We start from the raw sequence: 27,229 nt of genomic DNA, 5'->3' as shown, positions 1-27,229 counted from the left end.
TGCGGCAATGAATGAATGGAAATCCAAAACCTCTGTAGAAAAATAAATAAATAAAAATGAAAAAAAAAATACAGCAAACTAGAAAAAAAAAAAGGACTTAAGTCATGATCTCTGCAGGTCACAAATGGTTCACACTTGACTGTTTTTTAAAAGCTGAAGGTTCAAACCTGTCCAGTAGCTTTAGGAAGGAAAGTCGGCTTATGTAAAGATGACAGCTGAGAACACTTTGGAGCATTTCTAATCTGAAACAAATAAGGTCACCATGAGTTGGAGGCAAAGCCACAGCAACAGGTTAATTGGATAAAGGGCCTATCTTCAGTCAGGATCATTTCTTCTCATAATTCTTAACTAATTACGTCTATGATATCCTATTTCCAAATAAAGTCACATTCTGAAGTTTTATAGATGTAGATTTTGAGGGGTATTATTCAAACCACTTGGGAGCACTGGTGGCCTAGTGGTTAAGAATCTGCACTGCGTCCTGAAGGAAAGGAGTTCAAATCCACCAGCTGCTCCACAGGACAAGGATGGGCAAACTCCTTTCATGCAATTAACTGCCTCTGAAAACCCCCTGGAGGGTCAACTATGGATCAGTTCTGACTTGATGGTACACAACAACATTCAACCCACTTTAGTTTTCTTTTATTGGATAAGCATATTTAACAATTTCTGTGAATTTTTTTGCAGTAGCAGATAAAGAGGGAGCTCTGGCGGCCCTGTGGGTAAGGAGTTGGGCTACCAACCCAAGGGTAGGGGGTTCAAATCCACCAGCTGAGAGATAAATGAGCACTCTCCTTCTGTGATTTCCAGCCCCTGAAAACCCACTGGAAGGTCAGCCAGGACTCAGTTCTATGATAATGAGGGAGACAGCAAAAGAAGCCTTAGCAAGATTCATGATTTTTTTTTTTTTTTTAAGATTCATGATTTGTTTTATTTAAAATTTTTGTACTAGGCTATACATCACATGATTCAAAATTAATACCGAAAAGCCCTCCTTCTCCAGCACTTTTCTCTGCAGAGACACGTTGGTATGAAATTCTTGCGTCTTTCAGAGTATTTTTATGTATTGAAAGTAAATATTTCTTACTTATTTTCATCTAAAAGTATTTATATCTGAAAAAAGAAATTCAAGATCAATGCCAACTAGTTTTTCTTCTTATTCCCTTCCAGAGTTTACTGAATTATAAACATAAAATATCTCGGAGCACACCTCTTTCGTTCCTTAAAACATGGATCCTTGCACAAGCAAGCCTCTATTCTACAGACCCCAGAACTCTTCTTTTCCTTCAAGCCCCCCCCCCTCCCTGATGACCCTAGAATCCCCTGCACCCTGGATTATTGCAGCTGACCTTCAGGTCTCTACATAATGCTCATAGGAAATTCTGGTGGCCTCGTTGGTATGGAGCTGTACTGCCAACCCAAAGGCAGGCAGTTCAAATCCATTAGATTCTCTGAGGGAGGAAGATAGACAATCTCATCCTATATAATTACAGCCTCTGAAAACCCACTGGAAGGTCAAATAGGAGTCAGTTTTGACCTGACAGCAATGACAAGGATGCTTTGCTCATATACTTTCTTCTTGGTTGGAAAGCACATTTTAAAAAATCAGTATTTATTCAAATGTCATTACCTCTGTATTAGAAAGTAATTGCTTGTGTATTCTCATGTTACATTATAGCATCAGTTACAACAGTAAGTGGCAGAATGAATTCTAAATAGTTAATGTGTTCTGCTCCTTCTCTCCAGTTGTTACTATATATTGTTCATTTTTGTGTCTATAAGCACAATGTTACAATTGAGAGAGATGAATAAAGTTTCCAGAAAGCATAATATACTGTATTTGGAAAAATGAGAGAATGAAATTACAGTAACCCCCAAAACAGAAAGCTAATCCCACCCAAACCTGTTGTCTCCAGTTGATTCCCACTTATAGTGACTCTACAGGACAGCGTGGAATTGCCTGGCAGGTTTTCTGAGGACATAAGAAGCAGATTGCCACTTTACTTCTACTGTGGAACATTGAGAGATTCCAATTGCCTTAATCTTCTGGTTAGGAGTAGGGTTCTTAACCTCTGTGCCACTCAGGCTCATTAAAAGAAAGATAATTGAGTTAAATTAATTAACAGTCTGTCAGCTGCATAATCTTCTAATCTTTATGCTGAATGTAAAAGAAATGTCACCTATTACTTTGTATTTATAGATTATAAAATTTAAGTTGTTTTTCACATATCCCAAAGAGAAAGACATACTCATTGAAATAAGTAACAAAAACGAGAAGGTTACTTGAACTTGAGCATGGCAGAGGTTGTGAGGATGGCTCAGGAGGGGGTAAGACTGGTCATCTGTTCTTCATGGGGTTGCTATGAGTCATGGTAGACTCGGGGTTGGCACCGAACAAAAACTGTAAGAAAACTATTTTTCTGTCATGCTTCTCTGGAAGTCAGTTTCCAGTTAAGGAGTGAATTTTGGGTTTAAAAAGTTGTTAGGGTCAACTGGGACATTTCCAGGACCCTAAATGCTGTTCCCCTGTGATTGGGAACATTGTTAACATTTGTGTTGTTGTTGTTATGTGCCATCCAGTCATTTGCAGCTCATAGAGACCCTGTGTACAAGAGCCCTAAACGCTGTTCTATCCTGTGCCAGCCTCGCTGTCTCAAAACATGCATTCTCACCTCTCCGAGGCTAAATTAGTTAAAGCTAAACTAGTACCAGAGCCCAATGACAGACACTGCTCCTTTCACTGTGTGAGAAGGAATTAAACACAACATACACGATATACTAGCTCCATTCCTTATCCTTACCAGAGCCTTCTAGTTCCTATTTGTAGAGTTTGTGTTTTTCACTTTCTTCTATGCTAATTCCAGTCAAGGAGAAATCCTTTCCAGAAGATCCTTATGATTCCTATTTCTACCTACTGTTTTATTTCCTTAAAGTTCTAAAAATGATACTCAAGTGTAAAGAAAAAAAATCACTCTTGAGGATATAAAACCCAATGCCATTGTACAGGAACCTTCCCATAGATAACCCTCCAGAGAGGGTTTTCAGAGGCTGCAAATTGCAAGGAAGGAGATTACCCATCTTTCTCCTGGAGAACAATAGGTAGATTCAAACCGCTTGCCTTTGTGTTACAGCTTAACTCCTCACCAGTAGGCCACCAGAGGCCACTAAGGCTGGGGTGGAGAGTAATGAAAAGGCTTTTTTTTTTTTTTTTTGATGTTCACTTATGAAAAGGCTTTTGACATGGGAATATTTAAAGTACAATTTAGATCTCTTTTTCTCCCCTCATAGAATTGTTCATTTTTGTACTTGTAAGGTACTTTTGTACTGTAACTATGGGCTCAAATATAACTGAGATAATGAGGATGGTACAGGCGTGTGAAAAGTTCAGTTTAGTTGTAATCAATACAACACAAAGGCAACTAAAAATAACAAGGTATATTTGAAATTCTAATATGAAAACATTGCATAAATGTTTTACAAGTATATATATAACACAGTAAGTTCATTCCCTAGGTTGTTGAGATCATCTTTCAGTTTTGTATTATTTCCCTCTTAAGGTAATTGAAAAAAAATGTTAGAGATAGCTATAATATGAGATTTGGGGAAAAAAAATATACATACAGTAACCTTATATTGGAAACGAACGAAATTTTGATATAAGTGTAGCATCATTTTTATGACAAACTATTGTCGTTGAGTCAGAGCAACCCTTTTTACAACAGATCTGAACTCTGTTCTGTATTCATAATTTCTGATACTTGAGAGAAACTGTTTGAATGCAATGAATATTATTTAGTACGGCCAGAGTGCCTCTTGGAAGTAAGGATAGCAAAAGTTTCATCTCACATGATCTTGTGTTATTTTGTTGTTGTTGTGTGCATGTTGTGTTCCGTGGCTAGGAACCTACCCATAGCTGACTCTTGAGTGGTTTTCAGAGGCAGTAAAATCATAAGGAAATGTTGTGCCCATGAAATGCCCCTCAAAGAAATCCAGAAACACGTCTGAAATTTCAAGAGCGTTTATTGTTTAATTTTTCCATGCGTTGGAGGCTTTTCCGCCTTCCTCAGAAAGGTGGTGAAGGGGAAAAGCCCTGAATTTTCCCTCCCACTTGCTTTTATAGCTTTTTCTTGGGTGCCCCTGCTAGGGCAAAGAGATTGGTGGGCCAGGGGGTCAGCCATTTGGTTGGCTTTTGGTGGGCTGGTTACTTTGCCCGCCTTTACTCTTTTTGTGTCACATAGACACTAGTTAATTCCTTACTTTTTCAAGGTCAGACTTGGCTTTACCCAGGGCACTCGTGTTTGCCCTAAGCCAAGAATTTTTATGGCCCGCTTCTGCCTCCAGCGCTAATGGGGGTTTATAAAAAAAATGGGGTTTCTGCTGCCCCTTCAAAAGATTGCTCATCCTTCTACCATGGAGCAGTTGTTGGTGTCAAACCACATGTCTTTGGGTTTGCAGTGCAGCTTCTTACCACTAGGTCACCAGAGCTATTTCTTAGAAAAAGACAACATTATTGGAAAAGTGGAGGGTGAGTAAAAAGAAGATCCTCAACGAGGTGGACTGACACAAAGACTGCAGAAATGGGCTCAAGTGTGTCAGAGATTGTGAGGATGGCACAGGATAGAACAGGGTTCAGGTCTGTTGTTCACAGGGTTGCTATGGGTTGTACGCAAAGGCACGTTACAACAGCAACATACCATACTCAGCTGAGAAAGACAGTAATTTTCTTTTCATGTGATTTACAGCCTCTGAAAACCAGCTGAATCATCTCTGAGTCGGTTCCGACTCGATGGCAGTGAGTTTGATGGCGTTTTCTAACACCAATACTTAAAGAAATCACCAAAGAGGACAGATTTTTGATGACTAGAAACAGAAAGACGACGCTGCTCTGGCATGAAAGAGAGCGCCTGCGTGGAATCCTGCGCCCGCCCGCCGGTTCCTTTCGCAGCCGCCGTTTCCTCTTTCTTTCGCGCTCTAGTCAACCAGGGAAGCTTGATGGAGCGTCATCGGACTCTGATTGGCTCCTTTGAAAGTCTACCGGCTAGCTGATTGGTAGATCCGAGACTCTTCGGCGCGGTGAGTTTGAAACTGTGCTCACTTACCTTCAAACTTGGTTGGTGGAAGTTGGAGGGAGCGAGACGCGGATGTGGTAGCCGCTGCCGCCACCACTGCCGTCGCCACTGCTGCTACCGCGGGACAATAATCTGGGTACAGTGTCAGGGGTCCAGGCCCTGCCGATGGGGCGCCGACCCGGCTGGGCAAGCTCGGGGTTTCGGGAGGGCGTGGGGCGAGTGTTGATGTTTGGGGCCGGGCTGGATTTTAGCCAGGCCTGGCCTCCGGAGAAGGTGCGGGACCCGGAGTTCCGAACCTGGAGAGCCTAGGCTTTGGGGGGCTTATTCCGGGGAGGACTGGGGTTGCGGAACCCGATGCTAGCGTCGGACGGAGAGGGCCCCTACCTGTTTGAGGTGGCTTCCTAGCCATACTGCAGACGGGGTGGGTGGAAGCAAAATCAGTGGGCTAGTTTAATGCGACCGGGTGCAGAGTGCCATGGTCGCTCTCAGAGATCCCGTGGGCCTGGCTTCGCGGGGAGGAGAGACCATCGGGTACAAGGTGCCCCACTCCAGTACCCCGAAATAGACAAGTGGAACGTGCGTTTCCCCCTGAACTTGCTATGAACGCCTTTAATCCATTTTTGTCCGAGGTTAGCATGACTGGTCTGCGTGGCTCTGGAGGTCAGTCGGGAAGAGCAAGCCTGATTCTCATCCTACAGTGCTTTATGCACCGAGTCTTGGGAGAAGTCCAAAAGGCATTCGAAAGCCACACACGTACTTTGCCTAAAATTGTTAAAACTGTGAAATGGAAAAAGGTCATTCAGCCCTGAAATTTAAGTTAGTTTTAAAATGTTCAGAGTGAGCTCAGTAGTTACATTGTGCATTGTTATTGTTTACCATTGAGTCAGAACCGACCCATAGCTGACCCTCCAGTGGGTTCTTAAAGGCAGTAAGTCACATAGGAGGAAACAACCCATCTCCCAGGGAGCAGCTGGTGGATTTGAACCGCATGCCTATGGGTTGGCATTGCAAATCCTTAATACTACATTGTACATTGTTACTAGGTGCTGGGGAGTCGAGTAAGATGCAAAGCGATCTATGCACAGCCACCCTGAACCCTCCACTATCCTGTGCCATCCTCATCATCTCTGACACACTAGAACCCATTGATGAAGTCACCGGGTCGGACTATCTTGTTGGGGGATCCTCTTCTCCATCTTTCCAAGCATGGTACTAGTTTCCAAGAAATAGCCTCTCCTAGCATTAGGTAGTATAGTATCTGATTATCAAAGAAAAATTAATTGTCCTAAATTCTCTGGACATTTTATTTGAAAAGTATAAATTTTTATGATTAATTTTGCCTTACATTCCATTTTACTTATTTATGCAATGGTGTCTCTCTGGAGACTAAGGTGCGTCTGATACAGGCTATGGTCTTCTCAATCACTTGTTATGCATCAGAGTTGGACAATGACCAGGGAGGATAGAAGGAGAATTGATGCCTTTGAGCTGTGGTGCTGGAGAAGAGTATTGAGAATACCATGGACTGCTAGGAAAACAAACAGATTTGTCCTGCAAAGGGTTAAACCAGGTGGCTCCTTGGAGGCAAAGATTCTGAGGCTCCTCCGTTTAACATACTTTGGACATGTGAGGAGGGACCGGTCCCTGGAGAGGAGGGATATCATGCTTGGAAGGGTGGAGGGACAGCGCAGGAGAGGAAGGCCCTCTATGAGGTGGATTGATTCAGTGACTGGGATAATTGGAATGGGAGTGTCAGAGACAGTGCGATTGGCACAGGACAGAGCAGAGTTTAGGGCTGTTGTACATAGGGTCGCTATGAGTCGCAAGCGACTTGACGGCACATAACAACAACAACATAATGTCTTATTATTACTATTTTCTTTGGGATTTGGATGGGGGTTTTTCTCCCCCATATCTTGGAGAAAGTGCAACCGCCATTCTTGTTGGAGGCAAGGATGATGAAGCTTTGTCCCACATACTTTAGGTTTGTGTTTGGAGGGGCCAATCCTTGTACAGGGATATCATTCTTGGAAAGTTGGAGGGTCAGCAAAAGAGAGGAAGACACTCAATGAAATGGATTGACACCGTGATTATAACAAAGGATTCAAGAATATTAAATATTAAACTCACCTATCAATGTTGCACACAAGATCTAAGAATTGACAACTGAGGATCAGCCACACAGTTGACTTTGGGTTTTATATAATTAGTGGTGTGTTAGAAAAATCAAAGTCCGAATTGCTTTACTGTCTGAAGCTGTGTTTCATTGTTAGGCTTATGAGTCGGGGAGTTCATTTCCTGGTCATCAGCAGGTCAGCAAATAAACCGGCTTTGGGCTTATTTTCAAAGGGACCAGTCCCAGGAAAAGGACTTACTGTGAGGGTCAGCAGAAGTGAGGAGGACCCTTAGATGGATTGCAACAGTGGTCTTGACCTTGGCAGAGAGCGTGATGCTGGCCCATGGACCAGGCAGGATTTCATTCTGTCTGTATCCTCAATCTTGTTACCATCAAGTCAGAACCTACTCATAGCTGACCTTCCAATGGGGTTTTCACAAATCACGTTGGAGGAGATTGCTAATCTATCTTTCATGGACTGACTGGTGGATTCCAGCCTTTGAGTTGGCAGCACAATTTCTACCCACTAGGTCACCAAAGCATTCTTACTGTTCATATAGGGTTGCTATTAGATCATAGCAGCACCTAAAGTGTATATACACTTGCAGGTACAGGGATTTCTGATGGTATAGTCCACAGCGACTTGTGCCACGCCTCTGAAAGTTCAAATCCACCGCTGGCTTCATGAGAGTCTTCCTTCTCAGTGATTTACAGCCTGAGAAACCCAGTTATGAGTTGGTTTATTTTAGCTGGGTAATGAGTAGTAATTGTTGTATGCAATTGAGTTATAAGAACTCCTGACTGATAGCTGACCTTCCAGCCCGTATTCAGAGGCAGTTGCATGGGAGGAGATGGTCCATTTTTCCTGGCAGGAGTAGATTTTTGTTGAGAATATGCACAGAAAAGCAAAGGTCAATTCACTTGCTACAGGCATACCTTAGTATTCCATGTTCTTTGATCCTTAAGATGATTCTTAAAAGAGCACAATGCTTGAGGCTGATGTTTGATACAAATCTGGCAAAACTATTCGATTTACACACACTTGATTTAAAGGGAGCTCTGGTGGTCTGACAGGTAAGTTGTATTGTCAGCCTAAAGTAAAGCAGTTCAAATCCACCAGCTACTCCTTGGGAGAAAGAGGAGAGCAGACTCTTCTCATACAATTTACAGCCTATGAAAACCTACTTGTTGTTTTGTTATGTGCCTTCGAGTCGCTTGCGACTCACAGCGACCCTATGTACAACAGCCCTAAACTCTGTCCTGTGCCAGTCGCACTGTCTCTGACACTCCCATCCCAATTATCCCAGTCACTGAATCAATCCACCTCATAGAGGGCCTTCCTCTCCTGTGCTGTCCCTCCACCCTCCCAAGCATGATGTCCTTCTCCAAGGACCGGTCTCTCCTCACAACATGTCCAAAGTATGTTAGACGGAGCCTCAGAATCCTTGCCTCCAAGGAGCCACCCGGTTTAACCCTCTCCAGGACAAATCTGTTTGTTTTCCTAGCAGTCCATGGTATTCTCAATACTCTTCTCCAGCACCACAGCTCAAAGGCATCAATTCTCCTATCCTCCTTGGTCATTGTCCAACTCTCTGATGCATAACAAGTGATTGCGAAGACTATGGCCTGTATCAGACGCACCTTAGTCTCCAGAGAGACACCATTGCTCTTCAGTAATTTGGAGAGGTCCCTAACAGCAGACTTTCCCATGGCAATGCGCCTTTTAATTTCCTGGCTGCTGGTGCCAAGACTGTTGACTGTGGAGCCAAGGAAACTAAAGCTGTGTATAATCTCAATCTCTTCACCATCCTGATGTTGCCAATTGGTCCAGTGGTGAGAATCTTTGTCTTCTTGACATTGAGCCTCAATCCATATTGGAGGCTGCAGTCCTTGACACTCTGCAGCAGGCGCTTCAGGTCCTCTTCAGTTTCAGCAAGCAGGGTTGTGTCATCTGCATAACGCAGATTGTTGATAAATCGTCCACCAATCCTGACCCCACATTTCTCCTCATAGAGCCCAGCCTCCCGGATAATCTGTTCTGCATATAGGTTGAAAAGGTATGGAGATAGGATGCATCCCTGGCGTACGCCCTTCCCAATTTTGAACCATGCAGTGTTCCCTTGCTCTGTTCTGAAGACTGCCTCCTGGTCTCTAAGTATAAGTTTCGTATTAGAACGATCAAGTGTTCTGGGATTCCCATTCTTCTCAGAGTCAGCCATAGTTTGTTATGATCTACACAGTCAAATGCCTTTGCATAATCAATGAAACACAGATAGACATTCCTCTGGTATTCCCTGCTTTCAGCCAAGATCCATCTTACATCAGCTACAATATCTCTAGTACCACGACCCCTTCTAAACCCAGCCTGGACTTCTGGTAGTTCTCTGTTGATGTGCTGTTCCAGTCGTTTTTGGATAATCTTCAGTAAAATCTTGCTTGCATATGAAATCAGTGAGATTGTCCTGTAGTTTCCACATTCTGTTGGGTCACCTTTCTTTGGAATGGGAACAAATATAGATGTCTTCCAGTCAGTTGGCCAAGTGGTCGTTCTCCAGATTTCTTGGCACAACTTGGTGAGCACGTCTAGGGCAGCATCTGTTAACTGAAATATGTCAATTGGTATACCATCTATTCCTGGAGCCTTATTTTTTGCCATTTCCTTCAAAGCAGCCTGAACTTCTTTGATCACCATAGGCTCTTGCTCATATGTTGTTTCATGAAATTCTTCTGTGTCTTCCAATTCCTTTCGATACAGTGACTCAGTATATTCTTTCCATCTTCTTTTAATACTTCCTGGATCATTTAACATTCTGCTGAAAGCATCCTTGATTATAGCAACTCGAGGTTTGAATTTGCTCTTCAGTTCCTTGAGCTTAAGATACGCTGAGCGAGTTCGGCCCTTTTGATTTTCTGACTCCAACTCCTTGCGCATTTCATTGTAATATTTTGCTTTGTCATCCCGTGCTGCCTTTTGAAATCTTCTATTCAGCTCTTTAGTATCTTGAATTCTTCCTTGTGCTTTGGCTTCTCTGCGCTCCAGTACAATTTTCAGAGTCTCTTCTGACATCCATTTTGGTCTTTTCTTCCTCTTCTGTCTTTGCAATGACCGTTTGCACTCTTCCTGGATGATACCCTTGATATCCTCCCAGAACTCCCACTCCCAAATGTTAGCATATAACATTTGGTTTTACCTCTCCCAACCCTAGGGCAGGAGTTAGTTAGATTGACCAGCTGTTCTGCAGAGGAATGATTAACCATCTCTAGCCATGTGATTTATAGCTTCTGAAAACCTGCTGGAGGGCCAGCTGAAGATTATCTGGGCAGTTGGGTTTTGTACCATTAAATTTCACAGGAGGAAATTGCCCATCCTTCTCCAGTGGCTCTGCTGGTGGGTTCAAACCTCACACCTTTAGGATGCAGTGCAGCTTCCTTAGCACTACACTAGGCCACCAATTTTTTTTTTTCTTTCTCTCTAACAATACTTTGTGATTAAAAAGGTTGGGGTTTTTTTTCTTGTTTCTTAATTTTGTGTAGGACATAATTGGAAATTTGTCAGTGTTTAGTGATATTTCCCACTTTTGTAAAAATATGCCTTTAAAGAACCACTAATATTTGTGTATATAACTACTAAAACCAAGGGATGATTACAGTTGCCACCTGAGCAATTACTAAAGTTTTGGGCACTTCACCTAATGTGACCATCTTTTTTGCCCAATCCTAAGGTACATGATTTGAATCCAGCCTCTTCCTGTGTGAAACCCTCAGGAAACCCACTGGAGGGTCAGCTGCGGGCCAATTTCACCTCGACAGTACACAGCTCAGCAACACTCCTGTCTTGAAATGGTTTTTGTATTGACATCTTAATAAAAAACAATTTTAAAAAAAACCCAATTGGATAACATGATTTGTTGATACATTACTCTGGCCATGTTCTGGAATGTTCCTTGAAAGAGAACCTATTAACTCTTTGTGGGAAGGGTAGATCTTACTGATAATTTGAGGGATAATCTGATAAAAATAGGAAGTGCTAGTATAAAGTCAACACTCATTGCCATGGTGGCACAACTGACTCGTAGCCTATTCTCCAGCAAGTTTTTGGACCCTGCAATTCATAGAAAAGTAGATTACTGTCTTCCTTCTGCAGAGCCACACTGGTGGGTGGGTCCAAACTGCCAGAGGTGCCACCTTTGTTTGGATCAGCACAAATCCCTATGGATCATGGCATTGAAATACAAATGATTTAAGTGTCTTAATGTAAATGTCAACCTACATAAATAGATACTAATACCTATTGAGTAAAATTGTTATTAAGAAGCCCAAGTGACACAAAGTGTTAGATGTTGGGATACTTACTGAAAGGTCAGCTGTTTTAGTCCATCAGCCACTTTGAGAAAGATGAGACTGTCTATTCCTATTAAGATTTAGGTTCAGAAATCCAGAGGAGGGTCTCCAGGAACTGAAACTAATTCCCGGCCAGTGGATTTAGCTTTTGTATATAATGTAAAATATCCTAAAATGTTAAAGTATTAATATGTTTGTTGTTTTGTACTGTGGCATTGGAACTGACCCATCGCTGACCCTCCAGTGGCTTTTCAGAAGCAGTAAATCATCCGGGACAAGATTATCTTTCTCCCACAGAGCAGATGATGGATTCAAACTCTATACTTTGGGTTGACCTAACTCTAAGCCACCAGAACTATCTGATAACTAATATGTTATATAAATATTCTTATATCATTAACATGTGTAAAATACTTCCTATAGACTGCACAAAACGCTGTTAAATGCTTCATGTTTAATGACTTAAATCCTTTTGAGTTTATAGGCATATAATCCAACCAAGTTTTTTTCTTCACTCTAGGATCTACAATACTTTGCATAACTATGGAGGACTATATAAAAATAGAGAAAATTGGGGAAGGTGAGTGATTTTGAACAAACAAGTTTTTAATGACCTTGATGATGTTACAATTATCATGACAAAGAAATGTAAATATTTATATACTACAATATTTTTTTGTTTGTTTGTTTTTATTTTTATTTTTGTGTGAGTGTACCGTCAAATCAGATCTGACTGGTACAGGAGGAGATTGCCCCTCCTCCCCCGGCAGAGCATCTGGTGGATTCGAACCATGTGCCTCTGGGATTGTAGTTGCAGCTCCTTGCCACTAGGCCACCAGAGCTCCCCTATATACTACAATATTTAAGATATCTTTTAGCATTTGTATTCATAAGTACACATTTTATAAGTATACATTAAGTAAAGAATATAATAACTTAAATCTCTCAAAAAATGTTCCCATTTCTACATAATTAAGACCGTTTTATCATATATAGCTCCTGTTGATACCTGTCCCAATTATTACATTCTCCTAATGCTAAACACTTGGGTGATGTTTGTGCTTTGAAACAGTGTTCATAAATTGTATATGGTGGGAAGGATTATATAGTAACTTCTCATTTATTTTCTTCTCTTATAGCTAATGTGTAGGAAGCCTTGGTAGCACAATGTTAGGCTGCTAACTGAAATACCAGAGGCTGAACTCACTTAGTGGGTCCATGGTGGAAAAAAGATGTAGTGGTTTGCTCCAAGATTAAAATCCAGCGTACATCATAGTTAAGTTTGTTGTTGATTGATGTACGGTTGAAACTGACTCATAGCTGACCGACCCTCTAGTGGGTTTTCAGTAGTTTTAAGTTGTGCAGAGGTAGAGTTAAATTACTTGCTTGAGGAACTCTAATAACAATATGCTAACCAGATGGTCAGCAGTTCAAAGCCACTCTTATTCTGTTCTGGAGAAAGATGGGCATTCTCTTCCTATAAAGATTGTGGAGCCTTAGATACACCATGGAGGGTTACTTGAAGTTGGAATCAGCTAAAAGATAATGGATAAAGAGAGCTCTGGTAGTTAATGACAAGAAATTTTGCTGCCAGCCAAAAGGCATACCAACCAAAAATTCAAATCCAACCTCAAGAGAAAGACAGACCAGACCGTCTGCTCCCGTGCAATTTAATGCCTCTTTAAACCAGCTGGAGGCTCAGCCATGTCGTTTCTGACTCAATGGTACATAATGACAGCAGTATATCTTTAAGCAGTTCTCATTTATTTTTGTGTGTAATCTGTTCATTCTTTAGTCCTTTTATTAAAGCTTTTAATGGATTTTTTGAGTGCGTGTGGCATAAATGAAAAGTAATAGTATCTTAGTTTATCAACAGGATCTGTGAATTTTGGTATCTTATCGCTGTTGAGTCGGAACCAACTCACACCTAACTGTCCAGTAGGTTGTCAGAGGCTGTAAACCGCACGGGAGAAGAGGACATTACCCATCTTTTCTCCCATAAAGCAGTTAATAGATTAAAACTGCCTTCCTTTGGTTTGGTAGGGCAATTCCCTACTGACTAGGCCACTAGAGTTTCTTGAGAAACTACTAGAGTGTCATTGGTTTCTTTAGGAACCACTAGATTGCCATTTAGTCAAGTAGACCTCATAGCAACCCCATGAACAACAAATCTGAACCCTGTTCTGTCCTGTGCCATCTTCATCATTTCTGATACACTTGAGCCCTTGGCTGCAGTCACTGTCAGTCTATCCGATTGAGAGTCTTTCTCTTCTTTACTGGCCCTCTACATTTTCAACCATGATGTCCTTTTCCAAAGAATAGCCCCTCCTAACAACATGCTCAAAGCATATGAGATGAAGCTTTGTCACCTTTGCCTCCAAGGAACATTCTGACTGTACTTTCTCCAAGATATATCTGCTCATCCTTTTTGTGGTTCTAGGCATGTTCAGTACTCTTCTTTAACACCACAACTCAAAGACAGATTCTTCTGTCATTCTTCTTGATCTTCTTGCTTTCAAGGACATAGCAAGTGATTGAAAAGACCATGACTTGAATCAGGTGCACCTTAGTCTTTAAATTGACATCATTACTCTTTAGTATTTTCAAGTTGTCATTGACAGCAGACTTTTCTGGTGCAATATGTCTCTAATCTGACTGCAGGTACAAAGGGTGTTGATTATGGAGTAAGATGAAATTGTTGAAAACTTCAGTCTTTTCTCCATCTGTCATAATACTGCATATTAGTCCAGTGATGAGATTTTGGGGTTTTTTTTTAATGTTTAAATGTATTCCACATAGAGAAGGCTGTAGTCTTTGATCTACTATAGCATCTCAAGTCCTCACTTTTCAGTGAGAGGTTGGTTGTTAAGTCTTCCTCTGATCCTGAAGCCACATTCTTTCATAAAATCCAACTTCTCAAATGATTTGCTCAGTGTATAGATGGAATATGAATGGATAAAGGATATAGTCCTGACGCTTACCTTTCTTGATTTTAAACCATGCAATGTTCCTTGTTCTGTTGAGACAGTAGCTTCTTGATCTAGGTATAGGTTTCATATGGGCATAATTAAATGTTCTGGGAGTCCCGTTTTTCTCAATGTTAGCCACAGTCTTATATTAGCATTCTAAATTCTCAGGAACAAATGATAAAATTTTTATAAAATAATTGCAATTTGAGGCTTAAGTTTGTTGAGACTGAATTACTAATCCTGTAATTTTAGTGTGCTTAAAACTCACACTGGACAAAGATATTAGGAGGAATAGCGAAAACATTTTGTAAAATAATTGCATTAAAAAATTAAGCGGCATTTGGGTTGAAGATTTTTTGTTTTTAAACATGCAAATTTTGTTAACAATTTTGAAAAATGTATACTTACATACTAATACACTTACTCTACTTATTTTTCTGCTGAATTAATAAGTTTTAACAACAGAGCATACTATATCCCTCAGAATTAGAAAAGATGTGCAGAGGATTATTATCTTTTCACTCTACTAATTAAATTTGTATGTTGGATAAGGTAGTTCAAGAAGTTATATAGTGTCAGTGTGTGGATAAATGTGAAAAAAACATGGTATCAATATTGGAGAGATACTCATTAAAAACTGCAATGTTGCCAAAAATAAAAGACAGTGTTTAGCAATTTCTGGTAATTCAGCGTGTATAATATTAAACAAAAAGCAAACCACTTCAAAGTCCCTGCTGTTGAGTTGGAACCATTGAGTTGGAGGTAACACTCCAGTGGGATTTTAGAGGCTGTAACTAGCACGAGAAGAGATTATTGTAGGAAGAGCAAGAGTGGTGTGTGAAGGCTGAATCCAGCTCCTAATTCCACCAGGGGGACTGTACCCATCAACAGTACCCACCGCGCAAAAGTATTTGCCCTAAGATCAGACACGTCCTCTTGCACCCACTTACTAGGTTTGAAACCATTTGAGTGACCACACAGACTTGACAGAACCCTATTCACAGTTATGGAGTTTATTCAGGCAGTTAACAAGCTGTAATTCAGATTAACAGCAAGATAGAATCCTGGGTGCAGGAATCTGGTTCTGAAGGATGCACCTGTCCATTCTCTGCTTCCTCTTCTGGTGGTGAGATTCCAATTTTATGCTCAACTTAATGGTGAGACTAGCGAATCTCCTTGTGACTAGACTTAACATGCCATATTTGCATGAGGAAGAGATGGTTTGAGCAGCTATTGATGATGTAGGCAGGCTAACTCTATGTTTGTAGACAGCAGAATTCAGGCAGCTGCAACAGTTTAAAGACAATGGTACAGAGAAACCACATTTTAGCAACAAACCCACTGTAACACGTTGCTCATCTTTCTCCTGAGGAGCAGCTGGTGGCTTCAAAGTGCCTGCCTTTGGGTTGGCAGCGTAACTATAGACCACTAGAGCTCTGCTACTTTACATGGGATTACATTGTTGTTGTTGTTGATGGACATTGAATCGAACATGACTCATAGTGGCCCCATTGATAAAAGACCTAAAGCCTTTCTATAACTATTGTCTTTTCTCAAAGTTCATAGGGTTTCCAGAGGCATATTTAGGAAGTGGATGTCACTCCTGCTTCATACATTAGACCATGAAAATAGGTATTTTCAAAAGCAGATTATAGTCTGATAAATGTATCTGTAATCTTGCTAAATGGGATAACAGGGAAAGAAGTTGCTAGTAATTTAATTCTACTTGAATCAAGAATCCATGTGCATGAAGTAGGAATTGAGAAATCAAATGATAGGGTACATTGAACAAGAGTTGAAAAAAAAAATTTAAGTGCAGGGGAAAAAAAAAATAAAACCAGGCGCAAAGATGATAATGCTTTGTCTTGCTTGATTTAGATACCTCATCAGGAGAAACCAGTCACTGGGAAAGGAGAAAATCTGTAAACTAGGGAAACTCATTCCATGTGGTGAATTGACACAGTGGCCACGACCCTGAATTGACCCATCCCATTAATCATAACAATCCATAACAGGACTAGGTAGTGTTTACCCTACTGCCTTAAAGGTCACCATGAGTTACAGCAACTCATGTCATGCATTGTAAAATCTTTTTAAAGCAGCAGTGTCTCTGATGACCAGGATGCACCTGACCCAAGTGATAGTCTTCATTTGCCTCACACGTGTAAACTGGACAGAAGAATTGATTAATTAGAGCAATGTTTCTTCTGTTAAACATAAGGTCATTATGAGTTGTAGCAAATAATAATGTCACACATAATGAAATCATTTAGGCAGATATAGCTAATATATATAATTTTCCCCAAACATTAGAGCAAATCTTTTATAACACCATTTGCCAAAGACCATATTGTCTTTGGTATTCTAAATGCTGTACAGTGGTTCTTGCTTTTCTTGAGGGAATGCTCCTTTGAAGACTTAAAAGTTGTTAACCTTCCTTTACTCTCTAGCCCTTTTTGAAACCATAGCTGCCACAGAAAGCAAGGGCTATTGAACAATGTTTATATATACTCAAGGAGTTTGAGTTAGACAACTGAGACACTTTAACTCCTTGTAAGAAGCCAGTGTAGGGAATAAAGTAGCATGCATTGATATTTCTGTTCTTGCAGCCCTTACCTTAGAGCTTCGGTGCCATGGTCTGTAAAGAGTTGTCCTGCCAACCAAAGGCCATCATTGTCCTAGTGCCTCCTCTGGTGAAAGATGGACATAATCCTTCCTTGTGGTTTATAGACTCAGAAACTCAATGGAGAATCAAATATAATTCCCAACTTGATAAAAATGAGCTGAGTTTTATAGCTATACCGAAGGAATACTGGTGGCTCATTGGGTTAAGAGTTGAGTGGCCAACTGAAAGAAAGATCAGTGGTTCAAACCCAGCAAGTGACCTGGGAGAGAAAGATGTTGCATTCTGTACCTGTAAAGAGCTCCACCCTGAAATACCACTCTTAATTTCTGTCACTGTGAGTCATAATTAACTTTATGGTAGTGAGCTTAGATTTTTTGGTTTATAACCATATCCCATATTAACAGTGTAAATCTAAAGCCCATGTATCAGAATCAGGCTGTTTAATAATGTTCTTCTAGAATTTCTAACGGGTAAGAAGTTTTCCTACTTTATAGTACATTATGTGAACTTTCTTTCGTTCCCCTTCCCCAACAAAAATAGATGCAGAATGTATATGTATTTTATATTTCTATGACAAAAAGTATGAAAGCATAAAAGTAGAATTTACCCTTGTACTGTTTCTTGAGCTCATATCTTTGCTTTGCATTTCATGCCTACTTTATTGTTGGATAAGATATCTGATTTCCTGGCTGCTAGTACCAAGAGTCTTGACTGTGAAGCCAAGCAGACAGAAACTGTTTAACTATCTCAATCTCTTCACCATCCATACTGATGCTGCCAATTAGCCCCGTGGTGAGAATCTTTGTTTTCTTGATGTTGAGCTTCGATCCATACTGAAAACTGCAGTCCTTGACCTTCTGCAGCAAGCGCTTCAGGTCCTCAGTTTCAGCGAGCAGGGTTGTATCATTTGCTTAATACAGATTGTTGATTACTCTTCTACCAATCCTGATGCCACATTCCTCCTTATACAGCCCAGCGTCTCAGATGATCTGTTCTTAATACAGATTGAAAAGGTGTGGAGACAAAATACATCCCTGGCAGACCCCCTTCTTGATTTTGAACCATGTAGTATCTCCTTGCTCTGAGCTGATGACTGTCTCTTGGTCCAAGTATAGGTTTTGCATAAGCACAATCAAATGTTCTGGAATTCCCATTCTTCTCAGAGTCAGCCATAGCTTGCTGTGATCCACACGGTCAAATACCTTTGCATAGTCAATGAAGCACAGATAGACATTCCTCTAGTACTCTCTGCTTTCTGCCAAGATCCATCTTACATTAGCTATAATATCCCTAGTCCCACGACCTCTTCTAAATCCAGCCTGCACATCTGGCAGTTCTCTGTTGACATATTGCTCCAATTGTTTTTGGATAATTTTCAGCAGAATCTTGCTTGCATGTGATAGTAATGTTATTGTTCAATAATTACCACACTCTGTTGGGTTACCTTTCTTTGGATGGATAAAAATATTGATCTTTTCCAGTCAGTTGGCCAGCTGGCTGTCCTCCAGATTTCTTGGCATAACTGAGCACATCCAGCACAGCATCTGTTTATTGAAATATGTTGTTGCAGACCGAGGGTCCCAAAGAATAGAGTAATTTTATAATAAAGAGACAAACAGCCAGCAATGAGATAGAGCAGAGAGCGTAAAACAGGGGGTCAGCAGTTCTCGACTGAAGACCTTGAGCCATGCTTCTCTGAGTATTTATATAGAATCACAAGGAAGTACAAAACAAAGGATAATGGTGAAATCTTTTACAGATAAGGCGGAGTTCCTCTTTATGTTAATCTCAAGAGGGAGGATTCATTTGATAAAAACTAAGAACAATGTTGACTCCTAAGGAATGCCCCAGTGTTACAAGGTGACCTTCAGCTTGTATTAAGCCTCCCTCATTTCCTAATACAGCATTTGGTCTACTATTATTAAATTTGATATTCGGCTTCCCTCATTTCCCCCACTTTTGTTTAAATCATAATTTTGTGATCATCAAGATGAGTATAATTTTTCTTCTTCAGGATTCATTCTTGCTTGTCTCTTAATCCTTTATATATAATCAAATAAATATGAGAAAACAAAATAAGTTCACAAAAATACTTCCAATAAAGCAGCATTCCTTGAGGATCAGCTTCCATTGTCATGTTGCCATAGTCCCTATCAGAACCAGCTCTGATTAATCTCCTTTGTCCATGCGTCCTTTGCCATTCCCTGTCACTCCTCCCTGAGAGAAATTTCACCCTTATTCATAAGGAAAAAGGGGCAGCGGACTCTCTTAGCTACTTCCTGCTGAAAAGGGATGCTGTAGGTTTCAGGGTGAAGATCTTCTCTCACTACTCTGAAGGGCCCTTTGGCAATAGGAAACACATACTTTTGAGGAGATTGATTTTGGAATTTAAATGCACTGTTATCAATTGTGCTTAGGGATACACGTTCATATCTTTGAAGATTCATCATAGAACTGCTGTAATCTAGAATACACAAATTTAACTAACAAGTTAAAAGTACATGAGTCAACAATGAAAAGCAATAATATTCCAAATAGAGATTCTAACAATGACACAAATCAAGTTACAGAGGGAAGATAATCCTTAAAATAAAAGTCTTATTGGCTGGCACTTTGTCTATTATAGTGGAAGGGCTAGGAACCACATGATGTAGAGGCATAACTATGTCATTTGTTGTTCCTAAGTCCTGGGCCAAATTCCATTTACTATTGGATTATTTTACAGCTAGAATTTTAAGCAAGAATCTGCTGAAAATTTTCCAGAAATGACTGGAGTACTTCAACAGAAAATTGCAAATAATGCAGCCTGGGTTTAGGAGAGGCCATGGATGGATCTTGGCTGAAAGCAGAGCATCAGAGGAATCTCTACCTGTGCTTCATTGACAATGCAAAGTCATTTGACTGTGTGGATCACAACAAACTGTGGCTGACTCTGACAAGAATGGGACCTGGAGGCAGCAGTCAGAACAGAGCAAGGAGACTCTGCATGGTTCAAAATCGGGAAGGCTGTATGCCAGGGATGTAGCCTGTCTCCATACCTTTCCAATCTGTATTCAGACATGTCATCTGGGAGACTGGGCTCTATGAGGAGGAATGTGGTATCAGGATTGGAGGAAGACTCATCAACAACCTGCATTATGCAGATGACACAGCTCTTCTGGATGGAACTGAGGAGGACCTGAAGCACTTGCTGCCAAAGGTCAAGGACAGCAGCCTTCAATTTGGATTGAAGCTCAACATCAAGAAAACACAGATATTCACCATTGGGCCGATTGGCAGCCTTATGATAGATGGTGAAGAGGTTGAATCTGTTAACAGCTTTAGTTTGCTTGGCTCCACAATCATCTCTCTTGGTATCAACAGCCAGGAAATCAAAAGGCGAATTGCATTGGGAAAGTGGGCTATCAGGAACCTCTCCAGAGTACTGAAGATCAAATACATCAGTCTGGAGAGTTAGGTGTGCCTGATCCAGGCCATAGTTTTTGCAATTTCTTGCTATGCATCAGAGAGCTTGACAATGACTTGAGATGAGAGAAGGGAAATTGATGCATTTGAGCTGTGGTGCTGGAGACGAGTATTGAATATATCATGGATTGCCAGGAGAACAAACACTTTCATCCTAGAGAAGGTGGAACCAGGTTGCTCCTTGGAGGTAAGGATTCTGAGGCTTCATCTGACATACTTTGGGCCTTTTGCAAGGAAGGATCAATTCTTGGAGAGGGCTATCATGCTTTGAAGGATGGAGGGACAGAGAAAGAGAGGAAGACGCTTGAGAGATGGATGGATTCAGTGACTGGGGTGATGAGTGTAGGTGTGTCAGAAACCGTAAAGTTGGCACAGGACAGAGCAGGGTTCAGGGCTATTGTACACAGGGTCGCTGTGAGTCGCAGGTGACTCGATGGCACACAACAACATCATAATTTCTTGCTATTCAGTCAATTCCACCTCACATTTACCCTGAGTCAGAGTAGAATTTTCAAGGGCAGGGTTTCCAAACCTGTGATGTTGCAGACCGAGGGTCTCAAAGAATGGAATAATTTTATAATTATTAATAATGAAACAAACAGTCAGGAATGAGATAGAGCAGAGAGCATAAAACAGGGGGCCAGCAGTTCTCCACTGAAGATCCCAAGTCATGTTTCTCTATGTATTTATTGATAATCTGGGGAAGCAAATAACAAAAGGATTTCCTTGTAAATGAAGGAGACTTTTTCTCTATTGTCAGCCTAATGCTTTAGCTCAGGAAGTATTTCACAGGTAGTAACACTTACTCCATAGCGGGGCCCTAGCTGTCTCCTGTCTGCAGGGAACAAACAGCTCATTTTCTGGGATCTGCCACAAGAGAAATCCTAACCTATAAATCTGTAATTCCTTCAATTCCTGAACAATATTTTCATACAATATTTTGTATAAAGTTTGGCTTCCCATATTCCCCCCCTTTTGTTTTTATCATAATTATGTTATCATCTGAACTAGCATATTCTCTTCTTTGGTTCATTCTTGCTTGCTTTGGTTTTCTCCATCCTTCATATACTAACAAACAAATAAAACAGATGAAACCTAATAAATTTAAAGAAATACTTTTAAAAATCTCCATGTGATCAGAAGGATTCAGGTTGGATATTACTTGAGAGTCTGTTTTAATTGACCCATTGCCACAGTGCTTGTCAAAACCAGTTCTGATTAATCTTCTTTGCCAGCATGTCCTTTGCCATTCCCTATCATTCCTCCCTGAGAGAGATTTCACCCTGATATATAAGGAAAAGGGGGCCGCGTATTCTCTTAACTACTTCCTGCTGAAAAGGGACGCTGTAGGTTTCAGGGTGAAGATCTTCTCTCACTACTCTAAAGGGCCCCTTTGGCAGTAGGAAACCCGTAGACTATTGCGGAGATTGATTTTGGAATTTAGATGCACTGTTATCAATTGTTCTTATCCACATTCATATCCTTTCAGACGCATCATGGAAGCGTTGCAGCCTAGAAGACACAAATTTAACTAACAAGTTAAAAGTACATGAGCCCAAAACTAAAAACAATAGTATTCCAACTAGAGATTCTAACAATGACACAAATCAAGTTACAGAGGGAAGATAATCCTTAAAATAAAAGTCATATTGGCTGCCACTTTGTCTATTATAGTGAAAGGGCTAGGAACCACAACATGTAGAGGCACCACTATGCCATTTATTGTTCTTAAGTCCTGGACCAGCTTCCATTTAGCATTGGATTGTTTTACAGCTAGGAATGCCACATGCAAGGTAGAGGTGAAATAAGGAACTGCATATGAGGTTTTCCATCAATTCCAACAACCAAGGAATAGCAGGAAGAGATGGGACCCAAGAAGGCTTTTAAGGCCGAATATAGCCTCGTGTGTCCAGGAGAAAACAGATATACTTACCAGCAATGCTAATGCTCACCCATGGATCTTCTGGGAGGATCTGAATAGTTGGAGCGTCCTCCTTTGTTTCCAGCTGGAAACTGGGGTCTGTCAGTCCTGACAGCCATGAGGACCTGATGTGGGCCACCCTTGGCTAAGTGTCCTTCAGATCCACACTTAACACAAGTGGGTGGGAGCTTCCTCTCTACTCCCTTGCCTATCTGTGGCTCTTGTCTGCAATACTGTTTACTGAAGTGACCCAGCTTTCCACAGGGGAAGCAATTCGGACCTTCTTTATTACCTTTGGGTGGCACTGTTTATGAGTAAGACTTCCTTTTCCTGACACAGGCCCTAAACTGGCAGCAATAGCTGCTCCAATAATTTTGGCCATTCTCTGATCTTTTCTCTTCCCTCTAGCTCCCAGTTGTTAAAAGAGGGAAAAATTTAAACAAATACATAACAAATAATTTTGAATAATATAATCTTTTAAGTTTAAGGCTAGTAACATTATCAATATGATTGTGCAAATAATTTCCAATCCAAAGAGATGCATATTCCAATGCAGTTCCTATTTTTTTGTAAATAATTTTTGTAAGAATGCTGTAAATGTGGATACAGTTCCACTATTCCTTCTCCATGCCATGAGATAGTGTTATTAGCATGAGCAGTTATAAATCAATTGCCTTCCTTACTCTAACTTCAATTTTCGATGTTTCTGTGCTGATGAGGGGAACCAACAAGTCTCCAATTAATGAAGCTTCTATAGGAAGTATTAATTAAAACTTGTCTTTGCTCTATTCAGCATTGTTTCCAATGTATCCATACTCCAAGAAAGATAAAGGAAGCAATTGACAGGGAGGAATATCGGGATAATCTGAAGTTGTTACTGATATCTCCATGAAAACTGTATCCTTGAAACATCTACTAGAGAGATATATTATTACCCAAAACTTTATAAAGCCAATGAACAACTTTTAACAAGAGAGTATTAGAAACATGTGCCCAATAGCTGGTATTATCTGTCATTCTGCAGCTTCGTCCTCGTCAAAGTGTGGCCTCTTTTGACTCATCTCGGGGTTTCAACGTTTCTGGAGGGCACCCACAGCAGTTCTGATCATGTAGAGATATAAGCAAATCCTCGCCCGCATCTAATTACAAATCCCTTTTTCCATTCATTAGTTAGAAGTTCCTTATAATATATAGGCTGATTCGATTCTTTAGAGGATTGTAATACCCACTGTCTTTCAGCTGGAGTTTCTCCTTTTTCATTAGCATTTAAAAAATTTAAAGTAAGGCTTTTTGTAAGAGTGTTCGAGGAGATGATATTTGTCCCATTGTATCTCCCCCCTTCTGTTTTTTCCACATAGTTTGTAATGTTAAATTAGCCCTTTCTATTATAGCTTGTCCTTGGGGGTTATGTGGAATACCAGTAATGTGATTAATGTTCCATTTTTTAAAAAACTCTTGTGTTTTCTTAGAATTATAAGCAGGAGCATTATATTGCAAAGTTGCAAGGCTAGTGGTTTAATATGACCTGTTAAACATTGTTAAAACTTCTAATTTCTCTCTAAGTGGCCACTGTTCCACCCAAATTGGTTTTTTCTGTTAGCCAATTAAGGTGAGAGCATGAGGAACAGTGGCCCTCATTATAAATTTGTATATCTCAATCCTTTTCTTGAAATATTTGATTTTTGAAAACTAGCAATCCCCTGTTTCCTTTTATTCAGCATCTTATTTACTCCCCACTTGTCAAATAAAGATCTACATTCATTAGTCCAATGATATCCTTTTCCACATTTTCTACAAAGCCCTGAAAGCTTGGATTTTTTACTCTCCCTTCTTTCTTTCTGACAGTCTCTTTTCAAATGTCCTAATTTCCACAATTGTAACATTAAGTTTGGGACAAATTCAAAGTTCTTTTTAAAACAGCTTTCTTAGCATTTACGAAAGTCTAACCTTTTGGATTTCACAGGTAGTCAATAGAGGGTATGTATAAGTTTTCTCTTTATAGCCACTCTGAGAACTAAGTTGCATTTTCTCTTTTATCTGCTTCTAAACTTCTAGTTCATCTATCTGCAGCTGTGAAAGACTGGTTGTCTCTTTATTGTTGGCATTCCGGACTACCAAAAATAAAGAAAAACTAGCCATCTTTCAAATGCAGTGTATTTTTAAAAAGTTTTTACTAATTCAGAGATTTTTATCCATGTTAAGATTTTTTCAGCTGCAGCTTTTAAATTTATCAATTTTTAGAACTTATTCTTTACTTACTTCATCTTCCAAATCAAGATTTTTCTCCTCTTAAGTTAGCTTCAGTCTCATACTTTTCATATTTCACTGAAATTATCAAATTGTATGAGCCCAAAGTACTATTATTACATTAAACCTAATAAGATGACAAACAACAATTCCTTCAGAACAACTTGAACTTCCTCCATTACCATAGGCTCTTGCTCATATGTTATTTCATGAAATACTTCTGTGTCAGCCAAATCCTTCTCATACAGTGACTCTCTGTATTCATTCCATCTTCTTTTAATGCTTCTTGGATCATTTAACATTCTATCCAAAATATCCATTGCCAACCCTGGCTTGAATTTGTTTTTCAACTCTTTCAGCTTAAGAAATGCTGAGTGAGTTTGGCCCTTTTGATTTTCTGACTCCAGCCCACTGCGTATTTCATTACAGTATCTTGCTTTGTCGTCCCAAGCTGCCTTTGGAAATTTTATGTTCAGCTGTTTGATTCTTGATTTCTTCTTTTAGCGTTGGCTTCTTGGTGCTCTAATGCAATATTCAGAGTCTCATCTGACATTCATCTTGATCTTTTCTTCAACCTTTGTAAGGATCTTTTGTATTCTTCATGGATGACTTTCTTGATATCCTCCCAGAGCTCATTTGGTCTCTGGTCAAGGAATTGCATTGGGAAAGTCAGCTGTCAGGGATCTCTCCAGAGTACTGAAGAGCAGCGACCTCAGGCTGGAGACTAAGGTGTGCCTGATCCGGGCTATAGTCTTTGCAAATACATGGTATGCATCAGAGAGTTGGACAGTGACAAGGGATGATAGAAAAAAAAATGGATGCCTTTGAGCTGTAGTGCTGGAGAATAGTGCTGAATATAACATGAACTGCTAGGAGAACAAACGGGTTTGTCCTGGAGAAGCCGAAGCCAGGCTGCTCTTTGGAGTCAAGGATTCTGAAGCTTTGTCTGACATATTTTGGGCATGTTGCAAGGAGGGACCAGTCCTCGGAGAGGGACATCATGTTTGGGAGGGTGGAGGGACGACACAGGAGAGGAAGACGCTCGATGAGATGGATTGATTCTTTGATTGAGGTGGTGGTAGTAAGCGTGTCGGAGATGGTGAGGTTGGCACAGGAAAGAGCAGGGGTTTAGGGCTCTTGTATGAGTTGCAGACCACTCGACGGCACATAACAAGGTATCTGTTAGGTAAATTACAATTTGCAAAGGATGTGTTTTCTCTAAAATATATTAGGAAAATAATGGTAATTGATGTGGGTGAGAAATATGACTGACTGCATGTCTTTCATTTTGAAACTTTATGTACAAGTATTTGCTAACTTGCAATTTCGTTTTGGAAGCAATAAGGGCATTTTGAGAAAATAACTGAGATACAGAAAACATTCTAGGATGTGATTGATACCTCTGAGACTGAATTTTTTAGAGATCTTTTGATTTTACGGCGGCTGTCACATAGAAGCTGTTTACTTCATTACAGGTACCTATGGAGTTGTATATAAGGGTAGACATAAAACTACAGGTCAAATTGTAGCCATGAAGAAAATCAGACTAGAAAGTGAAGAGGAAGGGGTTCCTAGCACTGCAATTCGGGAAATTTCTCTACTAAAAGAACTTCGTCATCCAAATATAGTCAGGTATGGCATAATACTGAATATAAGATGTTTTCTGTATACTATTTTGAATGGAATTTTAAATATGGAAATTTTTACAATTGCCTAATATCTAGTATAACTTGGTTAAGTAGAATCGAATCCTCTTTAGTGGAGAATGATGGGCATGGATACAGAATAGGTTAGAGTCTTGTTACATCTCTCTTTCCCAGTGTGAAAGTTTTAAACTTTTAGTTTGTAAAGGTGTTTTTGGTTTTGTTTGTTTTTTTGTGGGTTTTTTTTTTTTTTTTTGGTCTCCTGAGCACTTAGTGGGATTTTAAGACAGGTAGATAGGTTAGATGAAATATTTATTTGGATTGGTGTGTCAAAGGTTGTCTTCCTATTTAAGCTAGAATTTAATTGCATTTTGCTGAAGGTAATAACTATGAAGGTCAGATGCTATTTTAAATTTGGTTTCTGTCCTTTTTTCGGGGAAAGATAAGCTTGAACAACAAGCAACTCATAAATGTTCTTTTGTATTGCAGAATAAAGTTTGTCCCCTTGTATATAATGAGATTTTATTTTAATTCCTGTCCTTAAATTCTTTTCTTATACTCTAGTTTTATGCTATGGCTTTATGTATTAGGAAGGCATTCTTAAAATGATATATTTGTTTTCATAATTGTTTACTGCACTGGAAGGTAGCCATTGAATTTAGGAAAATATATTTCATGAAAGAGAGGTTCAAGAAATTTACTTGATTTTCTTTCCTTATACTATTTTGTTTTACTTTTCAGTCTTCAGGATGTGCTAATGCAGGATTGCAGGTTATATCTCATTTTTGAATACCTTTCCATGGATCTTAAGAAATACTTGGATTCTCTCCCT

The 27,229-nt window shown here is 40.0% G+C and overlaps 1 protein-coding gene across 1 annotated transcript in view; it reads left to right on the top strand.

Moving 5' to 3' along the window:
- Positions 1 to 5,704: 5,704 nt before the first annotated feature.
- CDK1 (cyclin-dependent kinase 1) overlaps positions 5,705 to 27,229 on the top strand; it is a 26,369-nt gene continuing 4,844 nt past the window's right edge. The window contains exons 1-3 of the mRNA XM_006889060.1: positions 5,705 to 5,729; positions 26,230 to 26,386; positions 27,139 to 27,223. Of these exons, the coding sequence (XP_006889122.1) occupies positions 5,705 to 5,729; positions 26,230 to 26,386; positions 27,139 to 27,223 (267 nt within the window). The remainder of the gene's footprint in view (positions 5,730 to 26,229; positions 26,387 to 27,138; positions 27,224 to 27,229) is intronic.

Source organism: Elephantulus edwardii, unplaced genomic scaffold (genome assembly GCF_000299155.1).
Source record: "Elephantulus edwardii isolate Elephantulus edwardi_28Jun2011 unplaced genomic scaffold, EleEdw1.0 scaffold00074, whole genome shotgun sequence".
In the NCBI taxonomy this organism is placed as follows: domain Eukaryota; kingdom Metazoa; phylum Chordata; class Mammalia; order Macroscelidea; family Macroscelididae; genus Elephantulus; species Elephantulus edwardii.
The sequence above is the reverse complement of the archived record's forward strand: the minus strand, read 5'-3'. Positions and strand labels throughout refer to the sequence as shown.